Source organism: Brachyhypopomus gauderio, chromosome 8 (genome assembly GCF_052324685.1).
Source record: "Brachyhypopomus gauderio isolate BG-103 chromosome 8, BGAUD_0.2, whole genome shotgun sequence".
NCBI classification, from domain to species: domain Eukaryota; kingdom Metazoa; phylum Chordata; class Actinopteri; order Gymnotiformes; family Hypopomidae; genus Brachyhypopomus; species Brachyhypopomus gauderio.
In genome coordinates, this window is record NC_135218.1 from 13,741,858 (window position 1) to 13,759,032 (window position 17,175).

General features: G+C 46.8%; 2 protein-coding genes across 4 annotated transcripts in view; one reads left to right on the plus strand and one right to left on the minus strand.

Moving 5' to 3' along the window:
• herc2 (HECT and RLD domain containing E3 ubiquitin protein ligase 2) overlaps positions 1 to 12,831 on the minus strand; it is a 52,523-nt gene extending 39,692 nt beyond the window's left edge. Inside the window, 15 exon segments of the mRNA XM_077014718.1 lie at positions 605 to 718; positions 811 to 968; positions 1,325 to 1,476; positions 1,563 to 1,751; positions 1,989 to 2,006; positions 2,297 to 2,470; positions 2,574 to 2,745; positions 2,859 to 2,969; positions 3,098 to 3,239; positions 4,369 to 4,469; positions 4,610 to 4,832; positions 7,943 to 8,077; positions 8,219 to 8,312; positions 11,707 to 11,815; positions 12,677 to 12,831. Of these exon segments, the coding sequence (XP_076870833.1) occupies positions 605 to 718; positions 811 to 968; positions 1,325 to 1,476; positions 1,563 to 1,751; positions 1,989 to 2,006; positions 2,297 to 2,470; positions 2,574 to 2,745; positions 2,859 to 2,969; positions 3,098 to 3,239; positions 4,369 to 4,469; positions 4,610 to 4,832; positions 7,943 to 8,077; positions 8,219 to 8,312; positions 11,707 to 11,778 (1,855 nt within the window). The 5' untranslated portion in view covers positions 11,779 to 11,815; positions 12,677 to 12,831.
• A 45-nt stretch (positions 12,832 to 12,876) lies between these two features.
• nipa1 (NIPA magnesium transporter 1) lies at positions 12,877 to 16,431 on the plus strand. Of its 3 annotated transcripts, none has more exons than XM_077014727.1 (6): positions 12,877 to 13,592; positions 14,210 to 14,257; positions 14,327 to 14,417; positions 14,686 to 14,846; positions 15,098 to 15,374; positions 15,756 to 16,427. In XM_077014727.1, coding segments are annotated over exons 2-6 (762 nt in total). In that variant the 5' UTR covers positions 12,877 to 13,592; positions 14,210 to 14,256; the 3' UTR covers positions 15,988 to 16,427. The 3 variants fall into 3 exon arrangements, with proteins under 3 accessions (XP_076870842.1, XP_076870838.1, XP_076870839.1); XM_077014723.1 differs by lacking the exon at positions 12,877 to 13,592 and adding an exon at positions 13,599 to 14,038 and having other exon boundaries at positions 15,756 to 16,426; XM_077014724.1 differs by lacking the exons at positions 12,877 to 13,592; positions 14,210 to 14,257 and adding an exon at positions 13,599 to 14,038 and having other exon boundaries at positions 15,756 to 16,431.
• The last annotated feature ends 744 nt before the right edge of the window (positions 16,432 to 17,175 follow it).

Here is a 17,175-nt window from a genome sequence, read left to right on the forward strand (position 1 = left end):
AACACTACAAGAAGCTGTCTTGTTTTCACACTAAAATATCTCCAAACAAATGACATTTTAGTCAAACCAACAGCTAATGTTAATTGTTCACTCAGTTACACACTGAAGTTGCAGCAGGTTCTTGGTAAGACGTGGAGTGGAATGTAGATCACTGATGCGTCTCATGTTACAATATTTACATTTATGGCATTTGGCTGACGCTTTTATCTAAAGTGACTTGCAAATATGACCAAATATACTTAGATTGCAACATAGACCACAGCTGAGAGCCAAGGGCTTTACTCAAGGCCCAACAATGGCTACCTGGCAGTGATGGATCTTGATCTGGCAACTATCTGACTGGTAGCTCAGTGGATAAAGTACCCAACCTGTACTCATAGTTTTGATATGTTACATTACAGGGGTTCATGGTGCAGCACAAGCTGTGTACAAGAATCTGGCAGCTTTGTCTGTCCAGTATCCAATGAGTGAATGACATCAAAATCAGACCTGATACCAATACGTCAGACTAATATCTAAGAAAACCCTTTACCCTCTTCTAAGGCAGCTCTGTGGGTAAATCAATGGGAGGGAAAAATAAGAGACAGATTCTATTAAGTCGTACCGTTTTCAGTGACTGAGAGGGTCTGTGCATCTCCACTACCACAGGCCACATCGATCACCTTCAGCCCCTTCAGTGCGGTCACCAGCATGGGCGTGGTCTGGTCCTCGCTGGAACCTGCACGAAGGCATCAAACACAATGAAGCCAGTGCCGCCAGTCACCCAGGCGGGCTGCTGAGGGGGCGGGGCCTGAGGGGGCGGGGCCTCACCGTGGCCCAGGCGGCCGTAGTTGCCTCGGCCCCAGGTGTACAGCTCCCCGTCGGCCGTGATGGCGGCGCTGTAGGTGCTGCCACAGGCCACGTGCACCACGTGCTTCCCCACCTGCCTCCCGGAGAAGGTGGCGATCATGGTCGGTTCCTCCAGGTACCTGCACAGGAGCACAGCTGGAGTTCCACGCTGGCCTTGGATAACGAGAGCGTGAGCCTTCTGCACCGGTGCGAGCGTGTCCTTAGAGCTCATCAGTGCTCACATAAAAATAACATTGTATGACGGCGGGCGGGCGATTTGAATGCGTTATGTGAAGATGTTGATTTATGCAAATATGTTTATTTTAATGGGTTATGCTAAATATTCACTTCTTAAATAGACAATGCAATCTCAAATATGTGCAAATCTGCAAACATATGACTGCCGAATTGTAGTAAGCAATTCCCAGAATGTTTACATTCCCCACCTACTGTGGTGTGTGAGGGCAGGGTCGACGTGCTGGTGAGGTGCTCTTACGTGGTGTCTCCGTGGCCCAGACGACCTCCATCTCCGCAGCCCCAGGAGAAGACCTCGCCGTTGTTGGACAGTGCCAGGTAGTGCTGTCCTTCTGGGTGAGCTGCCAGCTTCACAATCTTCCTGGACGACAGCCCGTGGACCAGCATAGGGGACTGAGGGACCAGACAGGTCAAGCGAAGGGAATTGGACCTCGTACACAAGAGAACCGTGAACGCTACAGAGGAACCGGGACACTCACCAGCGTGGTGCCTTTGTAGTTTTGGGTGTAGACAGAGCCAGAAATGGAGAGGATGAGAAAACCCTTCTCGGCACACACGACCTGGGTGACGCCCAGGCTGGACATGGCCTTGCACTGGACCGGCCCGTTCACGTTGGCGTACACCTTCCATCCCAGCAGACCCCACCCAATGACCTCCTGCAGGGTTCCCTGCAAAACACAGCAAAACCAGCACTGGAGACCAGAGTGTGGAGACCAGCCTGCTGCTGGGAGCAGATGTTGAAGTTCTGGAGAGATCTGGAGCTCTGATATGGCAAGATTTACTCATCCCGTGTACCGCGTGGAGGTATTGGTGCCGTACTGTTACAACACTGCATTCATGGGTGTCACAAGATAACAGGAAATCAAAACACAGCACAGACAGGAATGCATAATGAATCCAGTTACCTGCACAGGGCCATGGTCCTCCAGCAGCACAGGCACAGAGAAAACACAGTTAGTCATACAACACTGTTTAAGTAACTGTATGTGGAAATCGTCAGTGAGACTATAAAGGCATTCGGGTCAGCTAGGAGGGATGCATAAATTCACTGTATCAGTTCTGTACACTTCTGACCTTTCGATGACCCCTGCTTTAACTATTGGCTGATGTGGCATTTATGAGGCTTATGAGGATTAGCAGGAGCAGAAAGGGAAGCGTTAGGTCACGTCCGAGCAAAGGGGGCGTGGCCTCCCCAGGCCGGCAGGTGCAGTACCTTGCTGGACATGGGGGAGCTGCACTGTGGGGGGCTGCACGGCACCGCCAGGCGGTCCAGGTGGGCCATGATGACCACGGCCGTCTGCCGCAGGTCGATGGCCAGATCGTTGTCCTGGGGGAGGGTCAGGTAGCGCAGGAAACACTCGTTGGGGCTCAGCGGGGCTGACAGGATCTGCGGGACGAGATGAGGGGGGGGATAGATGCATCGGCCTTATTTTCACAAAGCCACAGTGGCTTCCCAGCATGGCTGCCCAACAAGAGGGCGGGGCTCCCACCTGAAGCTCCTCCTCCGGGACGGGCTCCTCCTTGCTGCCCTGGATGCTCTGCAGGCGCTGCAGGAGGGGCAGCAGGGGGGCGCTGGTGCCCTGGCTGGAGCGCTCGTTATCCATCTCCCTGGTGCCCCGCTCCCACAGACGCAGCAGCAGCAGCACGGCCGACAGCAGCTGACTGCAGCCGCCGGGCAGCAGGGGGCGACAGAGGGCACAGAAAGAGTCGTCAGCACAGCGCTCGGCTACCGTGAGCCACGCCGGAGGAGTGTGGAGACGTGGAGGTGTGTGTACCTGAGCGTGCCCCTCTGGACGGCCAGCTCCAGCAGGATGGCGAGTACCAGGTGTTGGTCCTGCAGTGGGATGTTGCTGGGGGTTTTACCGCTGCCCCCTCCGTGAACGTCACTGCCCCGCAAACAAAAACACAGCTTGACCGCCAGCAGCGCCGGAGAACCTCAACGCTGGACGCCAGCGCAATAGGTGAACTTCATCGCACTCTCACTGTACGAGTCTTCGAGGGTGAAGTGACTAACCTGAGGAATTTGGTGGCCCTCTCGACAACCTCCAGCCAGACGGACGACACGGTGCCCTCGTCGAACAGAGTGGCTTCTGGGAGAGTGCGCAGGGCGTCCAGAGACTCCTGCAGCAGCTCGCTGCACAGGTCTGCATCATCGCCTGCACACATTACAACGTTGAGTTGGGGAGGATCTGGCAACCCACACTCAAACACATTCATTTCAGAACTTCGGAACTTTGAATTCCTTCCCACCCATCTGTGGAACCTACACGTTGTTGCCAGATAAAATAAATGCACCCTGGCATTACACCACTCCCATTTCCATTTCACAGTTAATCTCTTCCTTTCGCACCGAGGATGTTCTGGCCGTCGGACAGGACCCAGGGGTGTGGCTCAGGTTACAGCTCTCCATCCGGAGCCAGAAAGATTGGGCCCAACATTTCCCAGAGGACACCGCTGCATGGTGCGACCCACAAGAACATCGCTCCCCCCCCGCCCCCTTGCTTGGAGGCAATTGCTTGTAGTTCATGCAAAAGGACAAAAGAACATTAGAGGTTGGTCACGTTGGACGCTGTAGCTTCAGGCGCGGAAATTATTTTAGGACGGTCACAGGGTGAGCCCTACGTACATCACGCTGAAACTCCACAGCCACGTTCTTTCAGACTTTCATGGCCCAACGAGCACCGGTGATGAATGAAAACTCATCACAAGAACACAAAAGAGTCCATTACATTTTCATTAAAGGCCACCTTAACGCATTCAGAATCAATAGTTGAGCCAATAAAAGCCAGTGAGGGTTTTCCACTGCTGCATGTTAAACAGCTCACATGGCTTCATGATGCAGGTTTTCACTTTGTGCTTTTTTGGAAGAAACATGGGCACCTTCAGTCTTTCTGCTTGGTGTGGCCTTTCAAACGGACCATGTACAGCACACTCGCCCCATAACTACGTGTGGATTATACAGCAAGAGTCAAGTTACGCAACACAGAACGACAAAGCTGCTTTGTCCTGTCACAGGAAAGGATCAGGAGCAGGTGAGCAGCGTTATCCACGTCCCTGTCAGACAGCCATCGGTCAATCCCGCTCTCAGGTTAAATGCCTTCGAGGGCACACGTTCCAAGCATTAGCATTCCCGGGAAGAGTATATAGGTCAGACGGCGAAAGAGATTTATTGGAAATACCTTCTTTAAAGGGTTCATAAAATAGAGACGCTGACAACAGGCCTTTTAATTGCCTGCAGTGATAAAACACTGAAGGCGTCCAGCGTGAAAGCCGGCAGGCACTCACCGGACCTCCAGGCTCGGCGGAGAAAGGCAAAGGCAAAGGAAAGAGCAGCTCTGGACCCGACTCGAGCCAAGCCTTCCACTCCCTTACTGACAGGACGGGCACTGCAGAGGCACACACACACACACACACACACACACACACACACACACACACACACACACACACAGAGTTTTGCTTGTGAATCAACAGGGTGAGGGCACACAGAAGGGCAGTGGAGTAATGGGCACGTGTGCCCTGGTACCTCTTGTTGTCGGCGGTGGGCAGCGGGGGGGTGGGCGGGCTCTTCCAGCGGGCTCGGTACTTCTCCTCCATCATGCTGTGGGTGAGGGAGATGAGGTAGCGCTCCAGAATGAGCAGGCGCTGGCTGAGGCGCCGGGCCGACAGCGTGCTCTTGGACGCCTGCGACGCCATCCTCTGCTGCTCTGCCACCAGCACCATCAGACAGTCCTTCAGCTCCACCTCATCTGAGCACACACGCACACAAACACACACGCACACACACACACACACACACAGCCACCATCAGGCCACTCCGCATACAAAACTACAGCAACTGAAATACATTTAAAAAGAACCCAGACGGTCGGTAGCTTGAAGGGAGCATATCCCAGAAGCACTTGGGGAGGAGCCCTGCCAACATTTCCGCCCCATCCCACCTCCGAGCAGACCCGTCAGGCTTCTTGATAGCTTGGTCCAGGCATGTGTGCAGCTGGGACACAGATTTACCTCAAACAGTGTTACGGGTTTATGGCAGTTCAGTGTCTACATTTTACACCACATCTTAGTCCTAGGAAATTATGAGAGCAGTTTCACTCCACGACAAATACAGCTACAAGAAGCAGATTTTATATTTGGGATATAAATATTAGGTGTCGTCCCCAAAGCTGGAGTGGTGGCTAACGCTGTCGCCTCCCAGCAAGGTGGTCTGGGTTCGATTCTCAGAGGAGAGAGAAAGGCAGACAGTCAAAACTCCAGACTGCCTGTTTGTCTTTACAGAGTCCCCTTAGGTTCTAATCCATCAAGCACATATATCTCACTGCAATAGCTGGACTGGACTTGTACAACAGAAGACAGACAGACACTGGGAGTTAAAATAGCCATTCTGAAATCCACTAAAGCTTTCTGCAAGCCAGCTAGTCTCCCACCGGGAGGCACGGACGTCTACACCACATCTACTGGGGCACTGCACTTAACACGTGGAGGTCAGGGGTGAGGGAGCGAGTGAGGGAGAAGGAGCAAGTGGAGGAGAGAGTAAGAAGGAGCAAAGAGACAGAGGGAGGGAGGGAGAGAACAAGGGAGACAGTGAACGAGAGAGAGAGAGAGCGAGAGAGAGAGGGAGGGAGAGAGAAACCAAGAGTCAATGTGTACCTTTGAAATTTGGCTATATCACAATGGTCATTACTAAAAACATGACCTCCCAAAGGAGGTCACATCAGCTTAGATGGCTGATCAGACCCACTATACGACCCTCACACGTGCGACCTCAGATTGCATAAACAGCCTAGACTGAGTGAAATGTTGAGGCAACAAAGAATCCCTACGAGATCTTCCTCCCTGTGAAAAAGGTTTTTAGTATTTTTAGAACATTGTGATGCTACGGGTTTGGCTGGACCTTCCCCACGCTTCATCATACACACACAGCAGCCCAACATTCACAGGCCTCCGGTGCCAAGCAGCAAGAACCTCCAGCAGTCCAATCGAGACCTTTCACTCCATAAAAACACTGGCATCGGCTTGACTGCATACTCGAAACAACGTTCATGCAATGCAGGGCACAAATCCACCGTCAAGAAGCAATCAATTCCTTCGATTTCCAATCTGAGTTTCATATTTCAATTTCAATTGCGGACATAAAAAAGGATGGTCAAAAGATTATAGGAAGAAAGGTGACAAGACCGTCGTCGTTAATGCAGTTCCCAGATCCACTATTTTATGTAAATTAAGATATTCAAATGAATGTAGTTTGCTAGCAAGTACAGGACGAGGAGGTTACAAGCGTGCGGCATTTATGGAACGTTGTACCACGTGTTGTGTGCGGATCTCGCTGGGGGAGCAGTGCTTTTCCATCAGCGTGTTCTTATCGGTACCCACCAGAAGATCAAGGCACCCCACCCAGAGCTGGCTGTAAACACAACGGTAAAAATAACTACCCGTCACAGACTGTTTGTACAGTCACCCGAGCTGCCCAACTCTTCACGTGCCTGATGCCAAAAGCCCTCTCTCACTTTCACGCACGCACGCACACACACACACACACACACACACACGTCGTTGTGAGAGGGAGGAGGTGACCCATGTTGTAATAGCACTGAATACTGGGACACATTTAGACATTGCAAATCCATCCAATCTCCTCCACTACTGCTCTATAATGCTGAGAGTAGGAAACACATCAGCGTGAAAGAGGGGGTGGTGAGATGTGTCGGGGGGTGGGGGGGGGGGGGGGGGGGGGGGTGAGGGTGTGTCGGGGGGTGGGGGGCGTGGGGGGGGGGTGAGGTGTGTCGGGGGGTGGGGGGCGTGGGGGGGTGGTGGTGAGGTGTGTCGGGGGGTGGGGGGTGAGGTGTGTCGGGGGGTGGGGGGCGTGGGGGGAGTGAGGTGTGTCGGGGGTGGGGGGCGTGGGGGGGGTGGTGGTGAGGTGTGTCGGGGGGTAGGGGGGTGAGGTGTGTCGGGGGGTGGGGGGCGTGGGGGGGGTGAGGTGTGTCGGGGGGTGGGGGGCGTGGGGGGGGGGGTGAGGTGTGTCGGGGGGTGGGGGGGTGAGGTGTGTCGGGGGGTGGGGGGCGTGGGGGGGTGGTGGTGAGGTGTGTCGGGGGGTGGGGGGGTGAGGTGTGTCGGGGGGTGGGGGGCATGGGGGGGGGGTGAGGTGTGTCGGGGGTGGGGGGCGTGGGGGGGGGTGAGGTGTGTCGGGGGTGGGGGGCGTGGGGGGGGGTGAGGTGTGTCGGGGGTGGGGGGCGTGGGGGGGGGGGGGTGAGGTGTGTCGGGGGTGGGGGGCGTGGGGGGGTGGTGGTGAGGTGTGTCGGGGGGTGGGGGGCGTGGGGGGGGGGGGGGGGGGGGGTGAGGTGTGTCGGGGGTGGGGGGCGTGGGGGGGGTGGTGGTGAGGTGTGTCGGGGGGTGGGGGGCGTGGGGGGGGTGGTGGTGAGGTGTGTCGGGGGGTGGGGGGCGTGGGGGGGGTCCTGAGGGGACCAGTTCTTAAGCAGAGAGTGACTGTTGCCAGGGAAGCTCCAACTACCCATCGTACAAGACACCACAAAACCTGAGAGAGCTCTATCTTTAAGTCAGAGATTAAACTTATCCTGCAGGCCTGAAATTAGTGCTGGCTTGTCAAAGCAAGTTTTGTTCTTTCGAACGGCCCGGGGGGAGTGAGGGGTCACGATAAACCGCCTTCCCTCAGCTACTCAGCAAGGAATGTAGCATGTGCTCCTTAATTCTGCATACAGCGAGGCCTGGTGAGAAACGAGTGGGATGATCGTGCACTATACGTGTAGGTGGAAGTGCCCAGCACGCCGAGTTCAGGACTCCAAGAGCCAGACTCCCCGTCCGCCGCTACACAACGGGATTATTCTACAGCTCCGCCCACCTGGCTGCCTGCCCCAATCCCAGGTCTCGATGATAGAATGGTGGATAGATGACGAAGACACCTCCTCCTCTTCTTTCTTCTCTTTATCGCTGGACTCGTCTTTCTTCTGCACACCAGCACAATCTGCAGAGTCCTCTGAGAGTGGATTTAAAAAAAGTTATTTTAGTTTACAAATAACTATAAAACCTGAAAACAAGAAGACTACATCAACGTGCTTTACATCATACGCAAGAACGTGATATGCCCATGTTGAGATGATGCCGTTTGCTTGTTTACCTGGATAGGCAGATTCCTCTCTGTTGAAGACAATTTCCTCATCCTTCACCATTTCATTCCACATCTCACTCAGTCCCTCGGCGGAAAACGCACGCTGCAACAGCAGAAACGTCCAGATATCATTCACAAACCCAGATTTCAAAATTCTATGGTAAATCTTCATCCAAGAACAAAACTCCCATAGAACCTTCTATTTAGGACCATAAAGAATACTCCAAAACCATTCGATACCACGACTGCAGTATGTCACCCGGTAGGATGCCAAGAAGTCAACATCAGAAAGACAAAAAGAGCTGCAGTCCTCATAGTGTACGACTAGTCCCCACCACAAAGACAAAGTAAAAAATATCCTGAAATCTGACAGTGTTTCCAAAACATAACTAAAAGGTGTATTTGAGTGCAATATTTGCAAAACAAATCTGTGGCGTTATAACACAAAAACCTCCACAGACCTGCATTTCCCCATATAAATAATAAACAAGGGTTTAGTTAGACACGGGTTTAGTTTTGTTGTTTCCCATGGGAAGTCATAAGGCCTTAATCGGTCACCTCAGGTCACTGTTCAGAGTTGCAGAACCGTACCGCCAGGCTTGGGGGCATTTATGGCAGCGTTGGCCAGTTTGAATCACACTGTTCCCGTCTCACTGAAGATGCAGCCTGCAATTGTCATTTTGTCTTGTTAAATGTTTAATTGAACAGACTTGTTAATGTCTTGAGACAGATGCAGGAAATCACTACACAACTTCCACTAGCAAAATGAACAAATACTGACTGCATAAGTATGATTAATCAAGCTGTGAAACAGCAATGTACCTTTAACAGAGCAGATCACTGACAGCTGACCTTTTGTCAAGCCCCTAGATTCCACATATTAACACTCAAGCAGCATTACAGACAATAAGCACTTAAGGATGAAAAGGAAAACCAGCATTCTTGGGTTGCACTGTGGCTGGGAGGAGGAGTAATCTTAGAGTTCAAAGTGCATAGACTGTGGCCCACTGAACTATCTTGAAGTTCAGAAGTGCTTCTCAAACCAGTCCTTGGAACCCACCAGAAGGTCTGCATTTCTACTTCAACACGGCAACACACGGGGCAACACGGTGGCTTGGTGGTTAGCACGTTTGCCTCTCAGCACTGGGGTCTTGGGTTCAAGTCTCTATCTGAGTGGAGTTTCCATGTTCTCCCCGTGTCTGCGTGGGTTTCCTCCGGGCTCTCCGGTTTCCTCCCACAGTCCAAAGACATTTTCAATAAAAAGCAGTTGTCTGAGTGTGTGTGCATGAATGTGTGTGTGCTTGTATGCCCAGTGGTGGATGGTTCTCCGTCACTGGGGTCTGTTCTCTCTCTACCCCCTTCCTGCACCCCAATCAGTCCTCCAGGGAGGCTGTGGATCCTGATAGAGAGTACGCTGTGCGCTGTGTGATTGGTTGTGTAAGAGTTGTACCTGTGTTAACATTGTAATGCGACCTTGGGTATTTTGAAAGGCGCTATATAAATCGAACATTCATTCATTCATACTTATGAGTCTTTACTCCAAGTTCCCAACTCAGCTCAACCAAGCAGTGTTACATGGTTTGGCCAACAAAATTAAATAAATAAATAAAAGACTAAAATTTCAATCTGAATGCACGTGTGTTTCAAGTCCAGTGCCAATCACGCCCATACGATACATGCAGCTACACACATCTCATTCACTTTGCACATGTTAGCGATTCATAATAGAACATCATACTACAAAAACAAAATCCCTAAAAATAATTAAATCTTTCCCACCCCATTGGTAAATATCTCGGGAAACAGTCTATGTGGATTGGTTAATCTCTGCTAGGATAATGTTTAATCACACAAGTCATCCAGAAAACTCTTCACATACATCCATTTTGCTGACTGACCAAATGTATTTACCTTTTTTTTTGCTGTGTGGAGTAAAAATGTTTTCTATGTGAATGCCAATTTAGTTGTTATGGAGGAAGAGATTATAAACGGATATAAAATGAAGATGTACATTTTGCTGCTGTGCCACATTTTAGAGTTGATGTCATGAACTCACTGCAAGCAATTCTCATCTTTGTATAATTTAAATACACGTTGCCTTTTTATGTAACTGGCAGTTTTCAGCATGCCACTGTTCACGCGAGGTTAATCGGTCATCAGTTGCTTGGGATGGGCCTTCTCAATTATTTGTTGATTTAACTAGCTTTCAACCAAGGGCACAGGTGAATTTAGCACTGTGGGACAGACTTAATTGTGGCAACTCATTGTGACAAGTATCTTAATGAACAGGAATGAAACACAGTACAAAACATTCAGTATTGCATAGCGAGGTTAGTGTTAAGTTCATGAATCTGACCCACTGTGTGTAAACACCAACAAGAAACTAAAATATAAATTTTGGCTAAGCAACACTGAGGCAGCATCACTCAAGCATTACTAAAGAGAGTGGAAACTGACATCAGTGTCGTCATGCCCCCCCCCCCCCCCCCCCCCACCCAATTTTGAAAAATCATGCTGAGTGAGGAACCCACCTAGTTAGATCTGATGCTAATTATGGCAGTGGAACTCCTTGTGCAATATACAATCAAATGTTGGCCAACACAGACCCAAAAGGGGACGATGTATTATGGTCACCACTAGATCACTACCAGGAATCTCTTCTAAATCCATTCAGTGCCATCACTCACATGAAGCAGACTAACTCCGACAGCAATATACACATATCATCCATCCATGCAGACACATGAAAGTGAACCTTTCCTGATACAATAAACATGAGTTTTCCTGACCTCCCCCAACCCACCACCAGCCACACCTGCTGTAATCCATGGAAATAAAACGTGTTCAGAACAAGATTCTGTTCTGTTCAGAACAATTCACCTTTGAAATAATCGAACTAAAAAAACAACTAAAAACTAAAAACCTGACCTCAATCATGATATCTGATATAATCTGATATAGTTCATAATGGGTGCTGTCTGCAGCAGCACAAGAAATGGACCTTGTAGGAATTAATATTGCATTTACTGACCAGAGTAACCGTGTATTGTTTCCTAAATGTCAGAAAACAGGGTTAGCATGCTTTTAAAAGGCTAGCCTACATCTCTGCAATACTCTGCATTCTGCAACACTTACAACAAAACAAACTAGGTTAGAGTTTGCCCCTCTCTGAGCACTGACAATCCTTAATTAAGGTCCCACAATAACCATGTATAAGAGGAGACACAGAAACTGCATCATCACAAATAACTAACCCCCCCCCCCCCCCCCCCCCCCCCCCCCAAACAGTTGGATGATTATGCATGCTGACATTGAGCAATTCCTGAAATGTGTGCTTTACATGTCTAAGCAGCTATACACATTGACTGGAAACTTGCACAAAACTTCATAAGTGAAAATGTCTTGCAAGAAAGCCGTGAACGCATAACCCGCACAATCTCATCTGGATGAAGCAACAAACACACAACACTTTTGAGCCTTGAACTGATGGTGTTTACCTGCAAATCGATCTTCAACCATTTGTCATGGAAACGCAGTTGGGCATCCAGAGAGAAAGATGGAGATGGCATCCTTTCCTCTTTTTCTGGGCTGCAAAAGCAGCCTTCCCTACATTCAGATACACACGAGTCAAACCCGCTCATTTTTTAACAGATATTGCAACACTCACCATGTAACCTGTTTTCATAGGTTACTCTTTATACTGAGCAGTTAATATTAGTAATAATATGCATACTACTAAGCACAATATTTATAATAAATGCATCTAATGAGACACTACACGACTATAACATATCCTCTTAAGATTGGAGACATGGTAAATAAATTAAGCTTTTAAAAGATGCCAATGTTCTCCCTGTGTATTAATATTAGAACAACAAAAAGCAACAGTTAATCCTTAAAATGTGGTTTAGTAACCAAGGTCCTGCAGACAGAATCGGTCTTAAATATGTAGCTGGAATACTAATAGGGTAAAATAAGCTGGCTAAGGCTGGTTAGATGAAATGACATTTCTGCTAAAGATGTATCAGATGATCAAAGCACATCATGGTGGGAAAGGAAATCTGTGGAACTATGACTAAGAAATTATTTATTAAAATAAACTGGGTGTTGGTGTGACCTGGTCGCAAATCCTTGACGCCGATTTAAAATGAGCTGACGGAACTGTTAATAAATCATATAAATAATTGTTGACCACAACGCTATGGCAATATTACTTGCATCTGGTTGATGTTGATGTGCTGCGAGTATCTATTAGTCTGCATCAGTGTGCATCAGTCTTCTAGCTAGCAGCTAAGGTTAGTTAGCTGTATGGCTAGCCCAGCTGAGAAGAGGATATTCTCTAAACGCTGACAGTTAGGTTCTCTTTAGTACCTTCCAAGCTACACCTCACATTTTTTTCAGAAACAACGTTGTCTTTCTCTCCCTGACATTTATTACATTCACTAGAGCATAATCAGTGGGTTTTACCTCAGTACTTCTCTTAGTATTCCTATTTCTTCGGTCCCCTCACAAGCTCTGCTGCAATTTAAGGTCGGCCATGTTGTGTAATGATTGACATCACTCGCAGCCAATCAAATCCAGCTCGGAAAAGCGGTCCTACGTCAGTTGTTTTTTATCCTTTAGGGCGGAGCATTCCAGTAGCCAACTAGATATTCCTCCTGAGAACTGCAGCAAACTGTGAAAATGATCAACAATACCAATAATACTACTAATACCACTACTACTACTAATACCAATACTACTACTAATACCACTACTACTGCTAATACCAATACTACTACTAATACCACTACTACTACTACTAATACCAATAATACTACTAATACCAATACTACTAATACCAATAATACTACTAATACCACTACTAAGATAAGATAAGATAATCCTTTATTAATCCCTCAGCGGGGAAATTTGCAACTACTACTAATACCAATAATATTACTAATACCACTACTACTACTACTAATACCAATACTACTACTAATACCACTACTACTGCTAATACCAATACTACTACTAATACCACTACTACTACTAATACCAATAATACTACTAATACCAATACTACTACTAATACCAATAATATTACTAATACCACTACTACTACTACTAATACCAATACTACTACTAATACCACTACTACTGCTAATACCAATACTACTACTAATACCACTACTACTAATACCAATACTACTACTAATACTTTAGATAGATAGATAGATAGATAGATAGATAGATAGATAGATAGATAGATAGATAATCTTTAGACCATAACATTAATTAAGGTCGTGCTGCCCACTATGTCTAGTTGTGATGTAAACTGCACCTATTCCACCTGATTGGGGTCACCTTCTTCACGTGTACAACGCCACCTGCTGGGAAAGTATGAACTAGCTCTTCGTTCGTTGACATTTCTTTGGAAAACTCGTTTTATGGGATTTGTGCATTGCGCCATTATTCTCAGCAGCACTTGTGTGTGATTGTAAAAGCGTACTCTAAAGTACGGACCTAGCTGTTTCCCCATACATATCTAGACCAACTTCCGGGTTCTCCAACTGTTGGTCATCCCGGTCATCCCATCACGCCTATGGGGCGGTCATCGCTTGTTTTTTATGGATGGCGTTCCATGTTTCCTGTTTTATGTTGAGATTTTAAAATAATTTGTTTTTAGATTCGACTCCAAATGAAAATACGGAACTACAATAAAAGACGAGCTTATGGAGGACTCGTCTTTGTCCGTTGGTGTTTTAATAGCGATAGTGTCTAGTTTCATCAATGGCTCCACGTTTGTGCTCCAGAAAAAGGGTATACTCCGTGCTCGCAGATCAGGTAGCAAACTAGCTCTTATATTGTAGTTGGTCACACTATTGTTTTACTTGATTTGTACACGTTGCCGAGTTGTACATGGGGGCTGAAGGGTTTTATAAAACTGTTAACCATGGTGAATGGTTGAATGTGCATGTCTGCCTCACCGTCGTGCACTATTGTACCGGTTTACAGGTAGGACGTACCTGTCTGACTCTGTGTGGTGGTGTGGGACACTTGCAAGTGAGTGAATCTGCTTCATTACGGTTGTGGTTCTCTATGACTGCATTAAAACATTTCCATTCTCAACAGTGATAGTGGGCCAGATTGGGAACTTCCTGGCCCACAATGCCGCATCAGCAATACTGGTAACTCCTCTTGGAGCTTTGGGTGTTCTGTTTGGGTGAGTTACAGTTTATCCTTAGAAAATTGATATTGAAATAAATTCTTACTTTAATTTTTTTATTAGAATTATAAATATATAAATATAAATATATATATATATGTATATATATATATATATATATATATATATATATATAAAATATGTGTGTGTGCTATATTTTTAATTTTTTTTTATTATGACTACTTACTATATTATAGCTGCACCTATTACTGTATATTTTACTGTACAATATTTCTTCACTGATGATATGTAATTTGCAACCCAGAGCTCTCCTGGCCTCCTGGCTACTACAGGAACATCTAAATATCCTGGGAAAACTTGGATCTGTGTTGTGTTGCTGTGGATCAGTTGTGCTTATAATGCATTCACCAAAGACTGAGAGTGTGGCATCAAGAACTGAATTACAGGAGCGACTATTTGATCCAAGTATGAACATACACCACATCACTTGCGTTGTAATGATTTTACAGTCATTTTTACAGATGAGATTTGGCTTATAAGCACCTACTTATGATCTGATTCAAAACTGCCCAAATAGTGCAATGGATGTGCCAGGACTTGTTCAGAAGCAGGGTAAACATGTTTAATATAATTTAATAGATTTAGCCTGAAGTGATATTGTAATTGTGGCTCTGTTTCTGACTGGTGCACACCTGATCCTGCCGGTATTGTTTCAGTGTTCCTGAGCTACGTCGCCCTGGTGGTCCTGCTGCTGGCTGTACTGATTGTGTGGCTCTCTCCAGCGTATGGAAAGTCCAACATCATGGTGTACGTTAGCATCTGCTCCCTCCTGGGGAGTTTCACAGTTCCCAGTTGCAAAGGCCTGGGCCTGACTGCAAAGGAAGCCTTCAGTGAAGACTTCAGCCCAGATAACAGAGCCCTCCAACTCTTCCTGTGCTTACTGGGCATTCTAATCAGCAGTATTCTCATCCAGTTTGTTTTCATCAACAAAGCCTTAGAGCAGGGGTACTCAACTGGCGGACCGCGGTCCGGATCCGGACCCGAACGCAGTCCTGTCCGGACCCAATCTCATTCCTGATTAACTGGATACGGACCAAAACAAAACCGTAGCATTTATTTCAGGGCTATTGAAAAAAATACTCCGTCACGAGTGTTACGTTCGCACCGCTCACAACAACTTACGTTCGCCGCCAACATCACCCCCCCCGCGCTCAACAATTTACGTTCGCCACATCCCCCCCCCCACCCCCCCCCCCCCCCCCCCCCCACCCCCGCTCAACAACTTACGTTCGCCACCCCCCGCCCGCACCGGACCTCGGGTCACAGGTATCTGCCAAAATTGGACCGCGGACAAATTTAGTTGAGTACGCCTGCCTTAGAGAGTTTTAGCTCCAACATGTTTGAGGCCATTTATTATGTAGTTTTCACATCCTCTGTCATTGTTGCCTCTGCCATTCTTTTTAGAGAGTGGGAAACATTAAGCTTTTTTGACTGTTTAGGTATTCTGTGTGGATTCATCACAGTTTCAGTGGGTGTTACCTTGTTGCGTATATCACAAGGAGCTGTACTGACGTGGAATCATGCTAAAGCTAAAAAGAGTAATTAACTCATTATTTATTTCTGTTATTACATTTTGTACAAACAGCATATAGTATTAACAATATCAAGAACAAGATCTTGGATAAACTCCTAATATGTTGTATTTCTTGATTGCTTAATTCTATTTCAAACCATTTATCTGTGAAGGTTCAATTGGACTGGCTTTATTAAGGATACTTATACATTATAATGATAAATAGATTTTTTATTGTTCATTCTGTTTTAATAAATTAATTGAGAATATTGGGTCAGTAGAAAAGTTCCTAGGCTGTGTGTAAAACAGGTTCTGTTCACTCACTTTGCACTGTTCAGATTCATAATTATTCAGATGAGAAATTATGGCATACGTAATGCAACCATAACTAACTAGTTGTAACCTGTTGACCAAAGTACTATACAATTCATCAATTTCATAGAAGCTACAACATACAATATAGATCCAGTTGAACTAGTCATACTAGTACCCACTATACATAACTAAAATACTGTGTAAAAAAAAAAAACCCCACAAAAGTATAAAGTATTTTAAGTCTTGTTAAGCTTTTTTGTGATAAACTATTCAATAGCCTCAGCACAGGGGCTGCAAAGGCATGATCACCATTGAGCTTCAGCTGAGATTGTGGAACAGCCAAAATGATCTGACCTGAAGACCTCAGTAACCTGGGTCCCAAAGGTGGAGCAGATTTGCAGTACAGGATAAAGTGGTTCTCTTGGTTCTCTTCCATTAAGAGAGCTAAATATAAAATAACTTTGCATCCTGTAATGGACAGGAAGCCAGTTATAAATATAGTTATACAATTGTGAGGTCATGTAGTTTGTAGAAGCCTATCAGGACAGTCAAGAATCAAGACACTCATTGGGTGCATCAGGCATTTTTGTTGAAAAATGTGAACTTGACACATTTCTGAAGTAAATACAATAAATGAAGTAAAAACCATGAAAGCTGCAAGCTTTAGACCACATAAATTAAAAGGGCACCATGGACCACACAAACAACAAATATGTGGCACTACACATAATTAAAACGAAAAATGCAAGCTATTTTATACAAAAGCACAAAGCTCTTTATTACTCACAAACCACTATACATTTGAACAAGTGTTCTTTTAATCTCATTAACAGTGGACATCTTATTAGTTAGTTATTCTACTAGTTATTGAACGCAAAAGACAATTCGCATGTAGCGTTAATGTGT